This window comes from Rhodamnia argentea, chromosome 1 (assembly GCF_020921035.1).
Source record: "Rhodamnia argentea isolate NSW1041297 chromosome 1, ASM2092103v1, whole genome shotgun sequence".
In the NCBI taxonomy this organism is placed as follows: domain Eukaryota; kingdom Viridiplantae; phylum Streptophyta; class Magnoliopsida; order Myrtales; family Myrtaceae; genus Rhodamnia; species Rhodamnia argentea.
In genome coordinates, this window is record NC_063150.1 from 25,265,362 (window position 1) to 25,283,814 (window position 18,453).

Genomic DNA, 18,453 nt, shown 5'->3' on the forward strand with positions numbered 1-18,453 from the left:
TTTTTCTAGTATCTGCAGTTTTTGGTGGCGTATGGCGGAGAAGATAATCTCTTATTTCCGTCAACCTAGCGAGACAATCGCTGGCCTTTGTGGTGGGAGGGCAAAATTAAAGATTGCGACTACGAGGTACGTGTCCAAGAATCCTTTTATTCAGGAACTATGGATCTTTATCTTTAAGGAGGTGAGACGTAAATCTCGGGACGCGTCTAATGAGATAAAGGTGAGGGAGATATCTAACGCTAGAGGTGATCCGTTTCTCAAGTGTAGACTAGGTGGCGCCGATGGCGGCAATCTTTTGAGGTATGTCAACCAGGCTACTTACGACTCTAGTATTTTATGTTGGCATATAGCTACTGAAATCTGGTACAACATGGAGAAACCCGCGAAAAGAAGCAAGAGAAGGGAATTCAGCAAGATCCTCTCCGACTACATGCTGTATCTTTTACTCAATCAGCATGATATGGTGTCCGGTGTGGTGGGCGTCGCCCAAATGATGTTAGCAGACATGATGCTCGATCTATCGGACTTCATTGGGCTCCATGTCAAAGAGTAGGCTGAGGAGCTATGCAATGAATTGTACCATTATCCTTCCCATAAATTCGGGATATCCGCGCTCAATGAGAGGGTCGCATTGGCCCTACAGAAGGAAAGGCTCGGGGAAAAGAAATGGAAGGTGATGAGCGGAGTTTGGGTGGAGATGCTGTCTTATGCAGCAAGTCATATTAAGGGGGAGGCACATGTGCGGGCATTGAACGAAGGTGGAGAGCTTCTTGCCTTTGTTTGGCTCTTGATGGCTCATTTCGGTTGTGTCTACAGACCTACATGGGGCATATTTCATAAGCCTTTGGTTAGAATACGTCAAATGCATCCAGCTATATTCATATAAACAGAGCTCGAATTGTTTGGAGTTGGATTAATTTGGCCCAAGAGATGTGTGGATTGAGATGCAGTTGCTTCTTCTTTTAACTTTTCTGTTCTTTGAAGCCAAATTTTCAAAGGAGAGATTCGAATGTACTTTTCTACTTCACCCACTCATTGTATGAAACCATCTCGTCTTTGTCCCACATCTCATTTGACCCATCAATCATACACATGAACATGATTTTTATTGTACTTATTACGACATGACCAGAAACATGTCATGCCGTGTATTATATCCAATACGCCACTCATGCTCTTACATAATTCAATCAATTTTCCCTCTGTCAATCTTGATCAAGTAGATAAATCCCATTTTAGATGTGCTATCACCAAATATTTCAGTGAACTAATCATGGATGAGATACTTTTCTTCGGCCATTTAAGCACTGGATACCTCCCTTGTGTTTGATCGCGGAATGATGTGCAAGTAGAATTGAGATTAAACTAATTTGATGATAAAACATCAACCCAACATAAAGCAATAATCATTATTCGTGCATGAGATACTTTTCTTCTACCATTAAAAGCATAAGATACCTCGCTTATGTTCATTCGCTGAATAGTTGGTTCGCGGTTCTTTTTCCTTCTGACAAACAAGCAAGGAACCGTTAACATGTATGTGAACATTCCTTACTATTCCTCCTATACAAACCTAAACTATACAGAGCGGAGTGATAAAGTTCAAACTAAGTAAAAACATGATATTTAGCTCCGTTTGGGTTCTGTTGAACAAATGAAACATATGAAGTTTTGTCATACTAAGCTAATAATGGATGGGATCCTTTTCTTCTTCCATTTAAGGCATGAGATATCTTACTCGTGTTCATTCATGGACGGTGGTTTACAATTCTTTTACCTTCTTGGATTTTTTAATATATTCCTTCTTCTAGCAAACAAGTGAGGAATTATCTCAACATGTATATATACATTTCTCAATATTCTTTCTATACAAACAGAAATTATATAGACGGAAGCGATAAAGTTTTTTTTTTTGGTCGAAAGAAAATTTCCATTCATTAAGCAGAATTCTACTCAAGAGATAAGTAGAAGGATTGCAAGCCTAGCAAATCTCAAATAACAGAATAAACACTCTCATCCTTTAAGAACATATATGTCACCATGAAAGTTCGGCGGCCGATCACCGGATTCAAGTACGCGCACAAGCCAAGATCTCCATGCTATTTGCAATGATTTATTATGAGTGTCTAAGTTCGACGTCCTTATCTCCATCGCTGAGTAGTAACACCAACATCAATATCTTGAAAGAGTATAGATTAATTATATGTAAGGAACTTCTACATCTATATTAGATATAATTCTGGAGAGTAAACTCTCTGTATATATACCTAAATCTAAATCAAGAGGATAGGATGGCCTAATCTCAAAGAGGTTGTGGAGCCATGCCACGAACATCTTCTTTGAAGGTTGTTGACTAGATGAATGGCCAAATTGGTCTTCATGTTCACTCAAGATCAGCTGCAGAAATTTGTTCAAACACAAAACTCCCAAAACAGAGTGGGATAGAAAAGCTAAAAAGTAAAAATCTTGAAGATGGAGAGACAGAGAGGTAGAGGAATGGAAAGGGAGGGTGAGAGGGAGAAGGGAAGGGAGAGAGAGACCCCCAAGAAATGCTACTGGTGGCGCTAGAAATCCAAGAGGGAAAAGAGAGAGCTTCACATCAAGAAGGGGGGCTTGTCGTGATTTTGGATCAGTGGAATAAATAGAACAGCCAAGGTCGTCATGCTGAGTCTCTCGCTTCAGGTCTTTCTCCTTCTATTTGTACCCTTTAGAAAGAAAGTGGTGAACCATCGCATCGTTTTCCTCTCGTTGGTGGCCTATTTCACGTTCATCCTCATCACCCACAACCTAGACAATTCTTCCACTTGTGCAACTTCTATCTTTTATTACATCCACTCATGCAATTCATCCACCTCAGACTTTTTGGGCATCATTTCTTTTGTTACATCTTGGCAATCTGAACACCATCTCTACATTTTTTCTGGAGGATAATTCGCTATCATCAAGACCATTATCTTTGCCGTAAATGTTAGATTTCATAATCAAGAAAAAATCTAAAAAAAATTTCTGCCTGAAAATTGTCCAAAAAATCCTAAACCTATTGCGTATTGCCATTCAGTCAAAAACCTTTTAATTTTATCAATTAAGACATAAACATTTTCATGCTTTACCAATTGAGTCTATCCAGCTAATTTTAACCATAAATCATTGATATGGACACCTGCTATCCCACGTGGCATGGTCGGTGCTGAAGTTGACAAAATTTAATTTTTTTTAAATTTTTAACTATTTAATTATTTATTTTTTCCTTTTCTTCTGTTTTCTTTTCCCTTTTTTTTTCCCTTTTTTACTTCCCTTATCCTCTTTGCCAGCCATCGAAGAGCTCCCTAGCGTTAGTAGAGGGCAAACCTCGTCAGAGGTCGGTGGAGGGAAGAAGAAAAGAGAAAAAAATAAGAAAATAAGTAAAGAAAAATATAATAAAAGTAAAAAAAGTAAAAAACAAAAATTCAAATAATTCAAAAAATATTAAAATATTATTAATATTGTACACGTCGGTGCCGGCCGTGCCACGTCGGACGGTTGGCGTTCACGTTAGCGATTTTAGGCCAAAATTTTCCAAATGTACTCAATTAGTAAAACATGAAAATGTTTATAACTCAATTGAAAAAATTATAAAGTTTAGGACTGAATTGGTAAAACGACAGTAGCTTTAGGATTTTTTGGATAATTTTTCCTATGCAGGACGTTCGATTTTCAAAGTCCTCTGGACTTTGACATTAAAATATGCCGATTTAATCACTTTTACCAAAATAATTTTCCTGTATCCATCCCAGGTGAGAATAATTGCCCACCAACGAATACATGCTCGTCACACGTAAGTTTCGTACGCAGCGGTGATTCGATTAGCCTTGAATTGATTATCAAAGCATTTTTAGAGAACAAATACAACATCTCCAATGAGAGATCTCTATCATGAAAATGCTAAATTCTTTTTTTTCCCACTGTCGCTAAAATTGTTCTTCTGCTCAATTCCTCAAAGCAGTCACTAGTCACCAACATGAGAGAATTTCAATTTGGGAATTTTTCTCTTTGCGGGAGAAGAATATGCTGCCTCTTTCTTTTGCATTCTGTGAAACCATCTCCTCTTTGTCCCCCATATCATTTGACCCATCGATCATGCCAATGAAGATGATTCTTATGTTTGTTATGACATGACCACAAACATTAGTCCCTCAATACACTTTAGAAAATTCCACCAATTTTCTCTTTGTCAATCTTGATAAGTTGGACTGTGCCATTTTAGACGAACTAAAGCATCGAATCATTATCGTTTAATCTCCCGGTTTATAATTCGCGTAAAACAGTGCAACCAAGTCTTTTCTGTAACATCAATCGGCTCATCGGAAGTACAACACAAGACATTACAAAGATTACGTCTTTGTTCTTTGAAGAATTAGATCGGAGTGGAGCTATTCCTAGAACCAAAAGAACGACTAGCCAAGACAGAATATTCTCGAATGAAATATCAATCATAAAAGTGAACACATGCTAGAAATTATTTAACAATGCACAACTCTAATAGATCCGTTGTGCCTCTTTAAATAATATTCCGAAAAATTTGTCTTTTATATTTTCGCCTATATATGCTAATATCAACATGCATGCCAAAAAATCAGATTTATATGTGGCCAATTATTTTTTCATTTGGTTGTTTTAAGACAGCCAACCAAATGTGACAAATTTTTCAAATTCATGCACTCTCATCGGTTTAATCGAATTGCCCGGATGAACCGAATTGAAGGATTAGGACTAAATTGATCTCAATGCAATAGATTTGTGACTTTTTTGGTATTTTTTTTGGCAAAAGGACACCTGGAGTGTCAATATTTGTATACGACGCTCACTTTGGTGCCAATAATTTTTTTTTGATCATTTAAGTGCCAAATTAGAGAAAAAACGATCACTTAAGGGCCAATTTCAATAAAAAAAAATCACTTAATTGACAATTCCAACCAAACAGTACACGTGGTATTTTTAATTAATTTTTTAATATTACGTGGATTTTTTTTAAAAAAAAAAGGCAATACACATGGCAAAAAAAGAGAGGCAAAAATTTAAAAAAATTTCCACTTAATATTGAAAAAAATTGAAAAAAAGATAAATAACTAAAAAATAAGGTAAAATTAAAAAAAAAAACATATATTGGTTGCTGCAGCAGCGAGGGCGGTGCAAGCGCGCGCCCCTGCCAACATTTGACTTCAATACATATATATATATATATATATATATATTATTTTCTAGCTTATTTTTTTTATTAATTTAGCTTTTTTTTTTTTAAAAAATTTTCTAATATTACGTGAATTTTTTTTTTCAATTTTTGGCTTTTCTTTTGTTGACTGGGATCCTCCGGCAAGCCATGTGGACGCCATATAGGATTTCCGGTGATGTTCACCGGAGTTGGCACTTAAATAAACGTTTTTAAAAAAATAATTTTCTTTTTTGCAAGACACGTGATTTTTCTTGTATTGTTGATACTTACATGATATTTTCAGTGCTATCTTGCAAACGTGCGCGATTACGAGACCAAGAACTCGGGTCGACGATCCTTGGTATAGTCATGAATTTTGCTAAAAAGGGCATTTAGTTTGTCATTCTTTTTTTTATACGTTTCTTAAAGGAGGGTAAGTTTTAGAACTTCATTGTTTTTTTTTTTTTTTGTGTGTGTGTTGAATGTTGTTCTGTCTATATTTAGACTGTTATAAAGTGCCATGGGAGTAAAATGCCCGCCACGAGAGATTTCTACTAGGAATCTGCTCAATTCTTCAAAGTAGCCACTAATCATCACACGAAGAGAGAATTTCAATTTGGGAATTTTCTATTGCGTGATCTGTGGGGAAAGTGTGCTCTCTTTGTTTTTTTTTTTTTAATTATTCCAAACTTGAAAGAGTAGATGTGAATGTACTTTTTCCTCTTCTCCCACTTCCTTCGCTTTGTGGCTACTCGTAGTTTTGACACTGTGAATGCTTTATCTGATCATTCTATGCAACCATCTTCTTTTTGTCTCACACACCATGTGCAAGATACTTTTCTTCTGTCATTTGATGCACAAGATATCTTTCTTATGTTCATTCGCAGAATGGTTGGTTCACGATTTCTTTTACATTCTTGGGTTTTTGAGTAGATTTTTTTTTTTGGGTTAAAGTAAGTAGTATATTAACTTTTCAAGGCGCAAATTACATAGAGGGAAGCCGAACACAAAATCCTCGTACTCGTGGCGACACTTGGGGGTGTCACGACGGGTGCAAATGTGTTATAGCTAAACAAAGAACAAGGCTATGTCGCGTGCGCAATTTATTACACAAGGGAAACTCATGCCAGCATAGCTGACCAACAGCCCCCCAATAAAAAATAGACAATGAAATACCCGAATTGACTTGCATCTGACGATTACGAGGGCTATCCTCCACCTGATCAAAAGTGTGGGTCTTATCCCTGATGACCTTTTCAAGATGTTTCATAAATGCCGGCCCGAAGAAGGAGCACTCTCTAAAGAGAATATGTTTGCGTTCGGTCCAAATGATATGAAAAAGGGCACCAAAATAGAACCGTGCAATGCGCTGATAAAAGTGGCGGCTACTAGTATGCTGAATAGCCCACCGAAGATTATCCTGCCATGCACGATTGCGCCACACCAGGTTACACTTCTCTGCCCAAGATAGTGCAAAGGTACTAGTGGCATTACACCTAAAAAAGAGATGATCTACCGAGTCCGGCCTGCGCCTACAAAAGGCACACATTCCTAAACTTTTATTTTATCAATAGAATTTTAAATATTTTGCAATTGAATTTAATCTTTTTTTTTTGTTGTAATTTTTTCGATAATAAGAAGACCATAGAAACACGTCAGAGCTTTCTAGCGAGAAGGAAAGGAAAGAGATACATGGAAAGCATGTGTCAGGATTATTAAAGTTAAAGAGATACGAGAATCCTGGTGGGGGAGCTCTTTGGTAATGGGAAACCCTACTTTTGTTATCCAAAAAGCCTCTCTCCAAACTATGAAGCAAAGTTCTTCAGCATCCTCGTTTGGAATATCAAATCTCTCTCTCCCACCCTTTTCTCAAAACAGCCTCTTTACAGACACGCAAGGCTCCTGAAGCGTACGTGGGGTGTCCTGCACACAACATCCCGTTAAAGAAAAATACCCCCAAACCCGAGGGGAGACAAATCTGGAAAGTCGCAGACAGCCCCCGTCTTTTCCAGGCTGGGGGAAGCTGACAAGACTCCAAGGACAATGCATCCGACTTTTCTTGCTTCTGGAGAGTTATCTAACTCGAAAAGATAGGATGGCGAGGTGTGTGCGGATCGTGCTTGTGAGCAGGCGCGTGGATCAACCTCTCCCTCGCTCCCTTTCTTTTTTTTTTTAAATCTTTCTTGAAGTGGGTCGCTCATCTCTGCAAACAGTGAAGAGAAAGGTGGAGAATGGAATTCTTGTTAACAGTCGTTGCTGTGCTTGGAAAGTGAAGAAGAATTGGTACAGAGTTGGTTGATGAGGGTTTGGTAGCCTTATAGGGAGCGCATGGTAATATTTTTGTAAATAAATTTCTGCTCTAAAAGTATTTTTAGAACAAAAATTCATTTGTAAATATAATTTCTTAAGTAAATTTTTACTTCTGAAAGTCGTTTTTGAGTCAATTTCAAAAGTTAAGAAAAGTTACTTCTCTTTTAGTAAAAATCTCTCAACATCAATTTCTCTCACTTCGGCTTCTTTTCACTTTCATCTTTCTCCCAATCCCGCCTCCGCCCACCGCCGCCTTCAAGTCGCTATGTCTCATCGCTGGAGTAAAAAATAAATAATATATTTTTTTATTTTTTAAAATTAAAAATGAAATAGAAATTTCTTTGCCGCCGACAATAACTTTTCGTAGAAGATTTTGTGTTAATAATGTTCCAAAAGTGAAAATTTTCAATCGTTATGAAACCAATTTCTATTCCAGAAGCAGAAATTCCGTTGTGGTATCAACCGCTTTTCTCTTATTAGAAATCAACTTCTAGAGCATGAAGTAGAAAACATTAACCTCAGGATAGAAGTTGGTTTTTGAAATAAAAACGTTGCCATACGCGCCCTATAGCTAATGGGAATATGTACTTACATATGTGTGTGTAGGTAGACAATTCAATATACAAAAGTGAAAATGAAATGAACCAAAATGAATGAATAAGAGAAAAGGGAAGGGCAAAGGGGAAAAGATATGAGCATGTCCGTCTGCATGCACTAATAAAGCCAGGTTTTGCGTCCCGTAAAGATAAAGCTTGTTATGTATAATCCGATTTAGCTATGGTTTAAGATAATCGACGACAGTGAATGTGGTCCACATCGTAACTTTCATGCGATATGCAAAAAAATGGACCGTTTTCAATGCGAAAAAAAGTGAATTGTTATGTGTCGATGGTTTAACTTACTGTATCAAGACTCATACATGCAGACATAAGTATTTTCAGACTGGGAATGAAGCGCTATAAGGGATGCCACGTAGGATTTCCGGCGATATTCATCGGAGTTGGCACTCAAATAAACATTTTTTTTTTCAAGACACGTGATTTTTCGTGTATTGTTCATACTTACATGATATTGTCGGTGCTATTTTGCAAACGTGCTTGATTACGATACCAGGAACTCGGATAGATGATCCTTGGTATAGCCATGAATTTTGCTAAAAAGTGCATTTAGTTTGTCATTCTTTTTTTTATACGTTTCTTAAAGGAGGGTAACTTTTTTATCTTCAATTTTTTTTTATGCGCGTTAAATGTTGTTCTGTCTATCTTCAGATCGTTATCAAGTGCCATTGGAGTGCAATGCCCGCCACGAGAGATCCCTACTAGGAATTTGCTCAATTCTTCAAAGTAGCCACTACTCATCGCATGAAGAGAGAATTTCAATTTGGGAATTTTCTCTTGCTTGAGGAAAATATGCTCTCTTTTTTTTCTTTTTCTTTTTTTAATTCCAAACTTGAAAGAGGAGATGTGAATGCACTTTTTCCTCCTCTCCCACTTCCTTCGCTCTGTCGCTATTCGTAGCTTTGAGCCGGCGTGAATGCTTTATCCGATCGTTCTATGCAACCATCTTCTCTTTTGTCCCACACATCATGTGCAAGATACTTTTCTTTTGCCATTTGATGCACAAGATAGACATGGCTGGTTCATCGGAATCACCGGTTCCGATTCGAGAATCGGTAGTTCCGGGCCGGTTTCGTTCCTGGGCTGGTTCTCGGGCCGACTCCGATTCTGTTTTTTAATTTTAATTTTTAAAATAACAAATAATAAAATAAACATAATAAATTATAAATTATAATCAAATTGTACATTGTAATAAAATGTGGGGAAAAAAGAGAGAGAGGAGGAATGGGCTTGAACTTAATGAATTATCATTAAGCGCCTACATATCTTCTTGGGGATAGAAGAATCAAAGCCCATGTAGTTCTTTTACCTTTGATAACCCCAACTTACCTCATCGTCAATCGTTGCTACCCGTTGTGATACCCGTGACGGTGGTATCTCCACAATCCCCATTAAAAAATTCGTGTTCTCGATCCAACTTTTGGTGTCGAAATTTAGCTTTCGTCCAATCGTTGACACAAGCTTGAGCTTCCACAGACTCCGGGCTTAATCTTGAACAGCGAGAGTCCAAAACTAATCCTTCAGCGCTAAATGCTTGTTCAACTGCAATCGTTGAAGAAGGAGTTGCTAATATCCGGCGAGCGATGAGGGCAAGAACTGGGTAATCGATTGAGTGACTCTTCCACCACTTTAGGATTTCGAAATCTGTACTATGTTCTGCATCATGAAACTCAAATTGAATGGTTAAATATTTTTCTAATTCAGAAATGCTACCTGTTGTCCCTTTTTATTTTTTTTGCCTACTCTTGAGCATATTGTACCATATACTAAGTGAACTACCAGCTTCGCTACGTGAGGCTGTAGATTGTAAAGATCCATAATCACTTAAACCATATCTACTACAAAATTCTCCATATAATACTATTATAGATTCTTTAACATCTCCTTATATATTTGAAATATCTATTGAATCTTCCAAATGTAAACAATCATGATAATACACATTCAAATAATTTAATAAACCATCTAATTTAATACGTGGATAAAAAACAATACCAACTAAATAGACAAGAGGAATTTAGAAATAATAATTCAACCATTTTTCTCGCATTACTAAAATAATTCGATCTAATTCAGTATCTTTTTCATATTCACTAAAAACGCTACCAATATTAACACACTATATTAAAAATAAATGTGTAGTATGATAATAAATACCAAATAAAGTATTAGTAACATCATTAAATATTTTCAAAAAATCTAAATTTTTTTTGCAAACGTCCCAATGTTGTGGAAGTAAAGTAATTTCGGGAATATTTTGCGAAATAAACATACATAATAAATCTTTGTAATAAAAAATTTGATGAAGCAACTCGTAGGTAGAATTCCAACGGGTCGGAATATCTTTTGGAAACCTTTTTGCCCTTCTCCCATGTTGTTTACAAAATTTTTCCCATGCTTTCATAAAATGGGCACGACTCCATAAAAATTTAATTGCAACCTTTATTGGGGCAAGAGAAGTGTCAAGAGTTCGTAAATAATCTTGTACACATAAATTTAAAACATGGCAAGCACATCTAATGTTAAAAAATTGTTCGCCAAAAAAAGGTTTGCAAATATTTTCTAATTTGGGAATGGAAGTGGTATTTGCGGCGACATTATCAAAACCAAGTGAAAATACTTCATTTATCAAATTATATTTTTCTAAAACTTGCCTAATTATTCTATAAATATTATGAGCCGAATGTTTTTTTTTTTATCAAAAACTCGAAATGCAATAAGTCTTTTTTGAATGGTACAATCATCACCTATCCAATGACACGTGACACCCATATAAGAATGAATTTGCCAAGGATCACTCCAAATATCCCTACCTAAATGTACATGTCCATTGAATTCCGCAATAAATTTTGCTAAAGATTTTTTTTCCTTTTTTATAAAGATGAAAAAGTTCACGTTTAAGAATACTTTTTGGAATAGTTGGTGCTTGCAAAACCAACGTAGTATTTATCAAATATTTCGAATTAAAGTTTTCACCAGTAGTAAACGGAGCATGATCAAGGGCAACATATTCAGCTAATGTTTGTTTATAAAGTTCATCAGTGTAACGGAATAAAGGATGAGGATTAGAATTAGTGTACCCGGAAATTTGTTGTTGCGTAGTGTCGATCCCTACTTGCATTTGATGTTTTTTCGTCAGATGCCGATGTATTGTTTCGTAGTAGTCTCCTTTCGTAAATTTGTATGTTTGCAAACAATATTTACAATTTATATTATACTTACCTTCGCTTTCATCACGTACATTGTCGAAGTACAGCTACAAGTCGGATGTACTATCTCGGCTCTTTCGTTCCTGCTCATTTGCCGTCGACGTTTCTTCGACACTAGTAGGAGGATGAAGACTTTCTTATGTTGGGATGTGCTCGACGTTCGGAATCGGAATAATGTTGATATTATCGTCCCTGACTTCCCAACATGCATACTCACGAGGATCATATTCAAGAATGAGATACTCGGAATCTCCCATAGTCATCTTGCCCTTTCCAGTATTTCTGTTTCCACTTGCTATTTTTGAGCGAATTGATCGGAAATTCGATTGAGAGAGAATTGAGAGGGAATTAAGAGAATTGAGAGGATTGAAAGAATTTGAGAGAATTGAGAAAATTTGAGAAAATTGTTGAGAGAAATTGTGAGAAAAATGAAAGGGAGATGATAAGTATTTATAGAGAAGAATTAAAAACAAATCAATTTTTTTTTAAAAAAAAGCAACGGCCAAATTGGCCGTTGCGGGTTGCAATTGCAGCCTATAAGTGCAACAGCTCTTTGGGCCATTGCCCAAAGAGCCGTTGCTCTTTTTTTTGGGTTGGGAGGGTAGGCCGGGCCCGCCAAGGGGCAAAGAGCCAACACCGGGCCACCATGGCCTTTTTTTTTTTTTTAATAAACGGGTCGGAACCATTGGCCCGGTCAACGGGCCGGTTTCGAGCCCCGGTTCCAATGTGGCCATGTCTAACACAAGATACCTTTCTTATGTTCATTCGCAAAATGGTTGGTTCACGATTTCTTTTACATTCTTGGGTTTTTGAATAGATTCTTATTTTTTTTGGGTAAAGTAAGTAGCATATTAACTTTGCAAGGTGCAAATTACATAGAGGTAAGCCGAACACGAAAATTTTTTTTAGGGTAAATATACTACAATGGATATAATTTGTGATTTTTCGTGACTTTTTTCCTTAGGAGTTTGGCATTTATTTGAAAATTCGAATTTCAAAATACAAGTTACACGCTTCATAGGAACGTTTAGTATGTTGCAACTTCAATATTGTTTTGGCTAAATACTTAACGGTCTATTTAGACGGCTACTTAACAAAGAGTCATACATGAATTTCGTGGTGATAACAAACTTTTGAAAGTTCAAAAAGGAAAAAGAGAGAGAGAGTCGGGCAACTGAAATTTGAAAATTGAAACAGAGAAGCCAAGGAATCAAAACAAAGCTCCATTTTTTTTTTTTTTTTCAAGTTCCTCTGCTTTTTGGAAATTTTCATGAGAGGGTGTGGGTTCTAGGAGAGGAGAGGAGAGGAGAGGAGAGGAGAGGGGGCCATGGGGCTCCTGAGCCGGAGAGGACGACAAAACCCACTCAACGCACGCAACGTGTAGCATCCTGAGATCCATCCTCACTCTCTCTCTCTCTCTCTCTCTCTCTCTGCAGTCCGAATCGAATCATCATTCATTCGTCGTTCATTTTCACGCCCATAAATTCGCATTCAATCCCTCTTCTTCGCTGCCGTTTCTCTTTTGAATTTCGTTCTTCCTCGTTGGTTTTTTTTAACTACCTTCAGTCCGCTCTGCTCCCTTCTCGAGCCGTGATCTTGCGCCCGGAGCCAACTACAGCTCCCTCGGTAAACACCCCCCTCTGTCGCCGTCTCTGATCAGCCGGAAAAGTTCCTCGCTTTTTCTTCTCTCTCTCTCTGTTTTTTTGGGATATGATTCGGCGGCTTTTCTTGAATTTTGGTGGTGATAGGTGAAGTTCCTTGCTTGTTGAATTGTGAATGTTCCACGCCGATCTTGACATCTTTTCTCGGAAACCCCTCGAGCAAGACTGCGTTGTTCGCAGAAGCCGGCTTAGCTGTCTTTGCTTTGAGGGTTTGTTGGCTGCATTTCCGAATTCTGCTCCTGGGTATTGCCACCCGCGCGACATGACCACGTTAGTAGCTTCGGAGTTCGTTCCTGCGAGGGCCCATCTGCCGATTTTCTGGAGGTGTGGCGGACAAAGGCGACTCTGAACCCGAAGTTTTTGTGGGCCGTCTTTTTTTTCGGAACTTTTATCAAACAGGTGGTCTGCTGTGGGGAAATTCTTGCTTTTGGCCTCCCTGAAGGGTCATCCTTCATGGGCTGTGCGCATGGGAAGTCTTGTGGGCACCGCCCACGATCTTCGGACTCTGATTCTCGGGAGTTTCAAGAGGTGAGTCAATTCAGTGTCCATGGAAAGCACATACTCACCGAGAGGTCCATAGAGTTTGTGCCTGTTCCTTCACGCAACTTTCGTTTGGAGTACTCTGTTCTGACGCAGCGTGGTTACTACCCCGATTCGCCTGACAAGGAAAACGAAGATAGCTTTTGCATTCGGACCCAAGTTCAGGGTAACCCAAATCTCCATTTCTTTGGTGTGTTTGATGGGCATGGTCTATTTGGTGCCCAGTGTTCCAATTTCGTTAGGGACAGATTGGTGGATATCTTAGCAAATGACCCTAGACTATTGGACGATCCTGTTAACGCCTACAGTTCGGCGTTTGTAAGGACAAATCACGAGTTGCATGATAGCGAGATAGACGACACGATGAGTGGTACTACCGCTATTACAGTTCTTGTTGTTGGGGATAAGCTTCTTGTTGCAAATGTGGGTGATTCAAGGGCAGTTATCGCGCTTAAAGTTGGCGACAGAGTTTTAGCTGAGAATTTGTCCTCTGATCAAACCCCGTTTAGGCGAGACGAGTATGAGAGAGTGAAGCTTTGTGGAGCCACGGTTCTGAGCCTAGATCAATTGGTTGGGCTAGAGGATCCTGATATACAGACATGGGGTGATGAAGAGAGTGGAGGCAGTGATCCTCCGAGGCTGTGGGTTCAGAATGGAACGTATCCGGGCACCGCCTTCACGAGGAGTATAGGAGATAGTACAGCTGAGGGAATTGGTGTGATTGCCGATCCTGAAGTGTGCACGGTTCAGCTCACACCTGATCATTTGTTCTTTGTTGTTGCAAGTGATGGAGTTTTCGAGTTTCTCTCTAGCCAAGCCGTTGTCGATATGGTAAGGCTTTTCTTCCTATTCTTAATTGATTGGCAGCCATTTTCAACCCAATGCATCTTGTTGCTGTTCTATTTATATGTTCAATCTGTTGCTGTCCTCGTACCCCACCACCAACAAATCGATATTGAATGATTCTCTCATAGGGTGTATATTGCTGCACTAGAAAAATGGATGATCTGGAGCAGTCGACTGTAAAAAACTTTGCCATCATCCTTTCCTTTGCGCTTCAACACTGTGTTCTTGTTTATTTTTTATCTACTTAAGTTGACTACCAAAACCATACTCCTCGAGGATTTTTGTAACTGGAAGAGGCAAATGCAGTAGCAAAAGCAGGAAGAAGAAACTGACGAATCTGTTTTGCATCTCTATCTTTATGTTTTCTTAATGCTTGCTAATCTTACGTGCATGTTGATGCCTACAATTCTCCGAATATAGTGTTATGCTTTTGCTAGGGCATATTCTACAAATATATATATTTTTTTAATACAGAAAGTAGCAGGCATTCATTGACACTCACCGTGCTATTCTTCCTTTAGATATTTCATTGTGCTATACATTGAACTTTTTTCCTGATCCCAGAAAAACTAAAAGAAAATGATGTATTGGTCCAAGCAAATCGGAACTCAAAAACAGATTGATATTTTGTTCGAAAAATCGTAAGAAAAAAAATTGGGGACTATCAAAAGCAGTATTCCATCCGTGCAAATGACTTACTTCTTACAACTTGACTTTCCTATTGAACATGGATATCTCCTCTGCGATCTCCTGGAGGTCCCATTTGAGCTTTTTGGACCATCAGTTCTTCATGGATGCCTTGACCATCTTGACCACACTTCTACTTTCGCATCCTTGCCTTGTACTAGTTTTATCTACCATTTGAGTGTCTTCCCTCGTATAACAGTTTATCTAAGGTAATTCTCCACTTCGTCTGCACCCTCGTCAAAACCATGATGCCCCTTACTGTCCAGCTCTTTTTTCCACAGTCACCTAGCAATCTCATGCATAATTTGCTTCTACATTGGATATATTTTGCTATTGAAACTAGATGACTAATAAGGCATTGTACTTTGATTTTGTGGAAATGTATACAAGTAAGCAGCCCACTAGCAGGCACTGCTCATAGCATCTGGACTTCAGTGTGTGATTGGAAGTATGTTTCTGCTGTGTTTATTCAAAACTTAAGTTGTGCAATATCTGAAACTGTTGTGTCAGCTCCTCACATGGGATCATTCTGGTGATCTCGTGAACATTGGACTACTTTGCATCTTATATTTCCATATTCCACTGAACTTATTTTATTCACGTTTCTTCATACAGGTAGCAAGTTATCCTGATCCTAGAGATGCATGCGCTGCCATTGCTGGAGAATCATATAAACAATGGTTGGCTCATGAAAACCGAACGGATGATATAACAATCATTATTGTACATGTTAAAGACTTGCGTAATGTACGAATCTTTCTTCCCCTCTTTTTTGGTTATCTGGCTGCTTTATGGCTGATTGTTTTAGCTCTTTTTCACTATTTTTGTCTGTTGATTATTCCTAACTGTGAACATGTCTATTTCGGGGTTTTTGGGAAGTATCTAAGGCAACACGAAATTGTTGACGTTAGTTTTCGGTCATGATTAGATTCATGACCATTGCATATTTTTCTTTCTTGCAGTTGTAATAGCTCATGTCTCTAGGAAGATGCATGTAATGGGATTTGTCGTTTCATGAGAATTCTTGCGTCTAGAATGAATTTAATGACTTTCTGTATCTTAAGTTTGATGCTCTCTTCCTGCTGCTTCTTCGTATTATGTCCTGTTCTTACTTCATCTGAAGTCATAGATTTCTAACTTTCTAGTGATTGCTCTAGGCAGGTGCCAATGCTGCAAGGACAGCATCCTTAAGAATGGGAGGAGGAAGCTCCAACTCATCCTTTACGACTGCATCAGAAATGTATAGATCGATGAGGAGTGAGATTTCTGTTTTTGAGACTTACCAGCGCACCATTTCTAACGACCGAAGTCATGCGATTGTTGTTCCATCTCCGTTACGATCACCTCAGTCGGTGAGTAAACTACGTCCAATTCACCTTCCCAACCCGATTGGGGCTTATCTTAACAGTATCTTCCCTTATTCTCTGCAGTAGCTTTGATGAAAGGACATTCTTTGAGCTGCCTAATATCCTGAGATAGGAAGACATGGTAAATGTTTTATCTCAGCTTCAATTATTAACAAGTGGGCATATCTCGTTTGACCATTCATGTTTGTTTGGTTGTAGGAGACATGTGAATTGTTAACCAACTGATGGCTCAAAAAGATTCGACTGCATCATTTGGTAGCAATTGAAATGCTGAGGCTATGTCCGACTTTGCCAATAAATCCGTTGCTAATTGAAGAACACACTGTCTGCAAGAACAGAGCACCGGCCCACCAGCTGCAGCATTGCTCGTCGTGGCTGCATATCCAAAATGTAAAGAGGTAGTTGAAAAATAAGAACTGAAGTTTTATTTTAGTTTAGCTTGTGACGAAATAGGGCTGTGAATTGTAAGGTGACGGCGGTGAGAAACTTTGTGTAGCAGTGCAGTCGAAAGTTCTCTGACCTTACCATAGCCAGAGTTTCCCGCGTACAGAACTGTTGGTGATAGGTCTGGCATGATGATGTTGCGCGTGGAGAAGAGATAGGATGGGAACTGAGAATGCGCAGTCTTGGTGCCGAGATACTAGCCGCCTGTTTATAATTAACCGCCTTTCTTCCTTTGTCAAAGCTCTACTTTTCCGTTGGATGAGAACTGAAAATACAGTCTATCTAGTTGACTGTTGAAAGGGGACTTCATTTGCGTCTGTTTTAAGATGGGAGCTCAAGCGAGCGTATGTGGTGGAGGTCGAGGATGAATGTTCGAAATTCTCTGTCTATGAGAAACGCCATTTTCACGTTTGATAGTTGTTCATCACGAGAACATTTTTTTCAAGGCACTCGATTTTTCGTGTATTTTTGATACTTACACGATGTTGTCAGTGCTATCTTGCAAACGCACGCAATTACGAGACTAGGAACTCGGCTCGACTATCCTTGGTATAGTCATGAATTTTGCTGAAAAGTGCATTTAGTTTGTCATTCTTTTTTTATACGTTTCTTAAAGGAGGGTAAGTTTATGATCTTCAATGTTTTTTTTTTTTTTGTTTGTGCGTTGAATGTTGTTTTGTCTATCTTCAGACTGTTATAAAGAGCTATTGGAGCACAATGCCCGCCGCGAGAGATCCCTACTGGGAATCTTTTCAATTCTTCAAAGTAGCCGCTAATCATCACACGAAGAGAGAATTTCAGTTTGGGAATTTTCTCTTGCGCGAGGAAAATATGCTCTCTTTTTATTTTTTTTTTGTTCTTTGATTCCAAACTTGAAAGAGGAGATGCGAGTCTACTTTTCCTCTTCTCCCACTTCCTTCGCTCTACCGCTATTCGTAGCTTTGAGCCGCTGTGAATGCTTTATCCGATCATTCTATGCAACCATCTTCTCTTTTGTCCCACACATCATGTAGATACTTTTCTTTTGCCATTTGATGCACAAGATACCTTTCTTACGTTCATTCGTGGAATGGTTGGTTCACGATTTCTTTTACATTCTTGGGTTCTTGAATAGATTCTTTTCTTCCTTCTTACAAACAAGCAAGGACATCTCCCACCATTCTCTCCTATACAAGTCAAAAGTATGTTAAGAGGATAGATAGAGTTCAAACTAAGCAAAAACATGGCATTTAGCTCTATTTCGGATTTGTGGAACAAATGGAACATCTGAGGTTCCATCCTGCTGAGCCTTTTGCTTCATGTATTTCTCATTCTATTTGCACCCCTTAGGAAGGAAATAGCGAACTGCCTCATCATTTTCCTCTTGTGGTTGGCCTACTTGATGGCTGACTTGGTAGTTGTATACGGGATTGGGCTCATTTCTCGTAACCGAAGCAATTCGTATGCTTATGTAGTTGAAGTAGACATATCACTTCTGGCATTATGGTCCTTATTTCTCTTGTTACATCTTGGCGTAGACATGGCCACGGGCCAATTTGGGTTCGGAACCGGCCCATGGAATTACCGGAACCGGCCCATTGACCG

General features: G+C 38.5%; 2 protein-coding genes across 4 annotated transcripts in view; one reads left to right on the forward strand and one right to left on the reverse strand.

Annotated features, from left to right (window-relative positions):
• LOC115728661 (disease resistance protein RUN1-like) overlaps positions 1-18,453 on the reverse strand; it is a 1,102,447-nt gene that overhangs the window by 104,609 nt on the left and 979,385 nt on the right. The gene's annotated exons all lie outside the window — the stretch shown is intronic.
• On the forward strand, positions 13,355-16,779 carry LOC125313714 (probable protein phosphatase 2C 35). 2 transcript variants are annotated; one of them, XM_048273587.1, is made up of 5 exons: positions 13,355-14,356; positions 15,674-15,805; positions 16,216-16,410; positions 16,489-16,546; positions 16,624-16,779. In XM_048273587.1, exons 1-4 carry the CDS (start codon positions 13,439-13,441, stop codon positions 16,489-16,491), a joined length of 1,248 nt encoding a protein of 415 aa, XP_048129544.1. In that variant the 5' UTR covers positions 13,355-13,438; the 3' UTR covers positions 16,492-16,546; positions 16,624-16,779. The 2 variants fall into 2 exon arrangements, with proteins under 2 accessions (XP_048129544.1, XP_048129547.1); XM_048273590.1 differs by lacking the exons at positions 16,489-16,546; positions 16,624-16,779 and having other exon boundaries at positions 16,220-16,383.

Coding starts and splice junctions, on each gene's coding strand:
- LOC125313714 (XM_048273587.1), top strand. CDS start 13,439: ATGGGCTGTGCGCATGGGAAGTCTTGTGGGCACCGCCCACGATCTTCG. Junction 14,357..15,673: donor GCCAAGCCGTTGTCGATATG/GTAAGGCTTTTC, acceptor TTCTTCATACAG/GTAGCAAGTTATCCTGATCC. Junction 15,806..16,215: donor ATGTTAAAGACTTGCGTAAT/GTACGAATCTTT, acceptor TGATTGCTCTAG/GCAGGTGCCAATGCTGCAAG.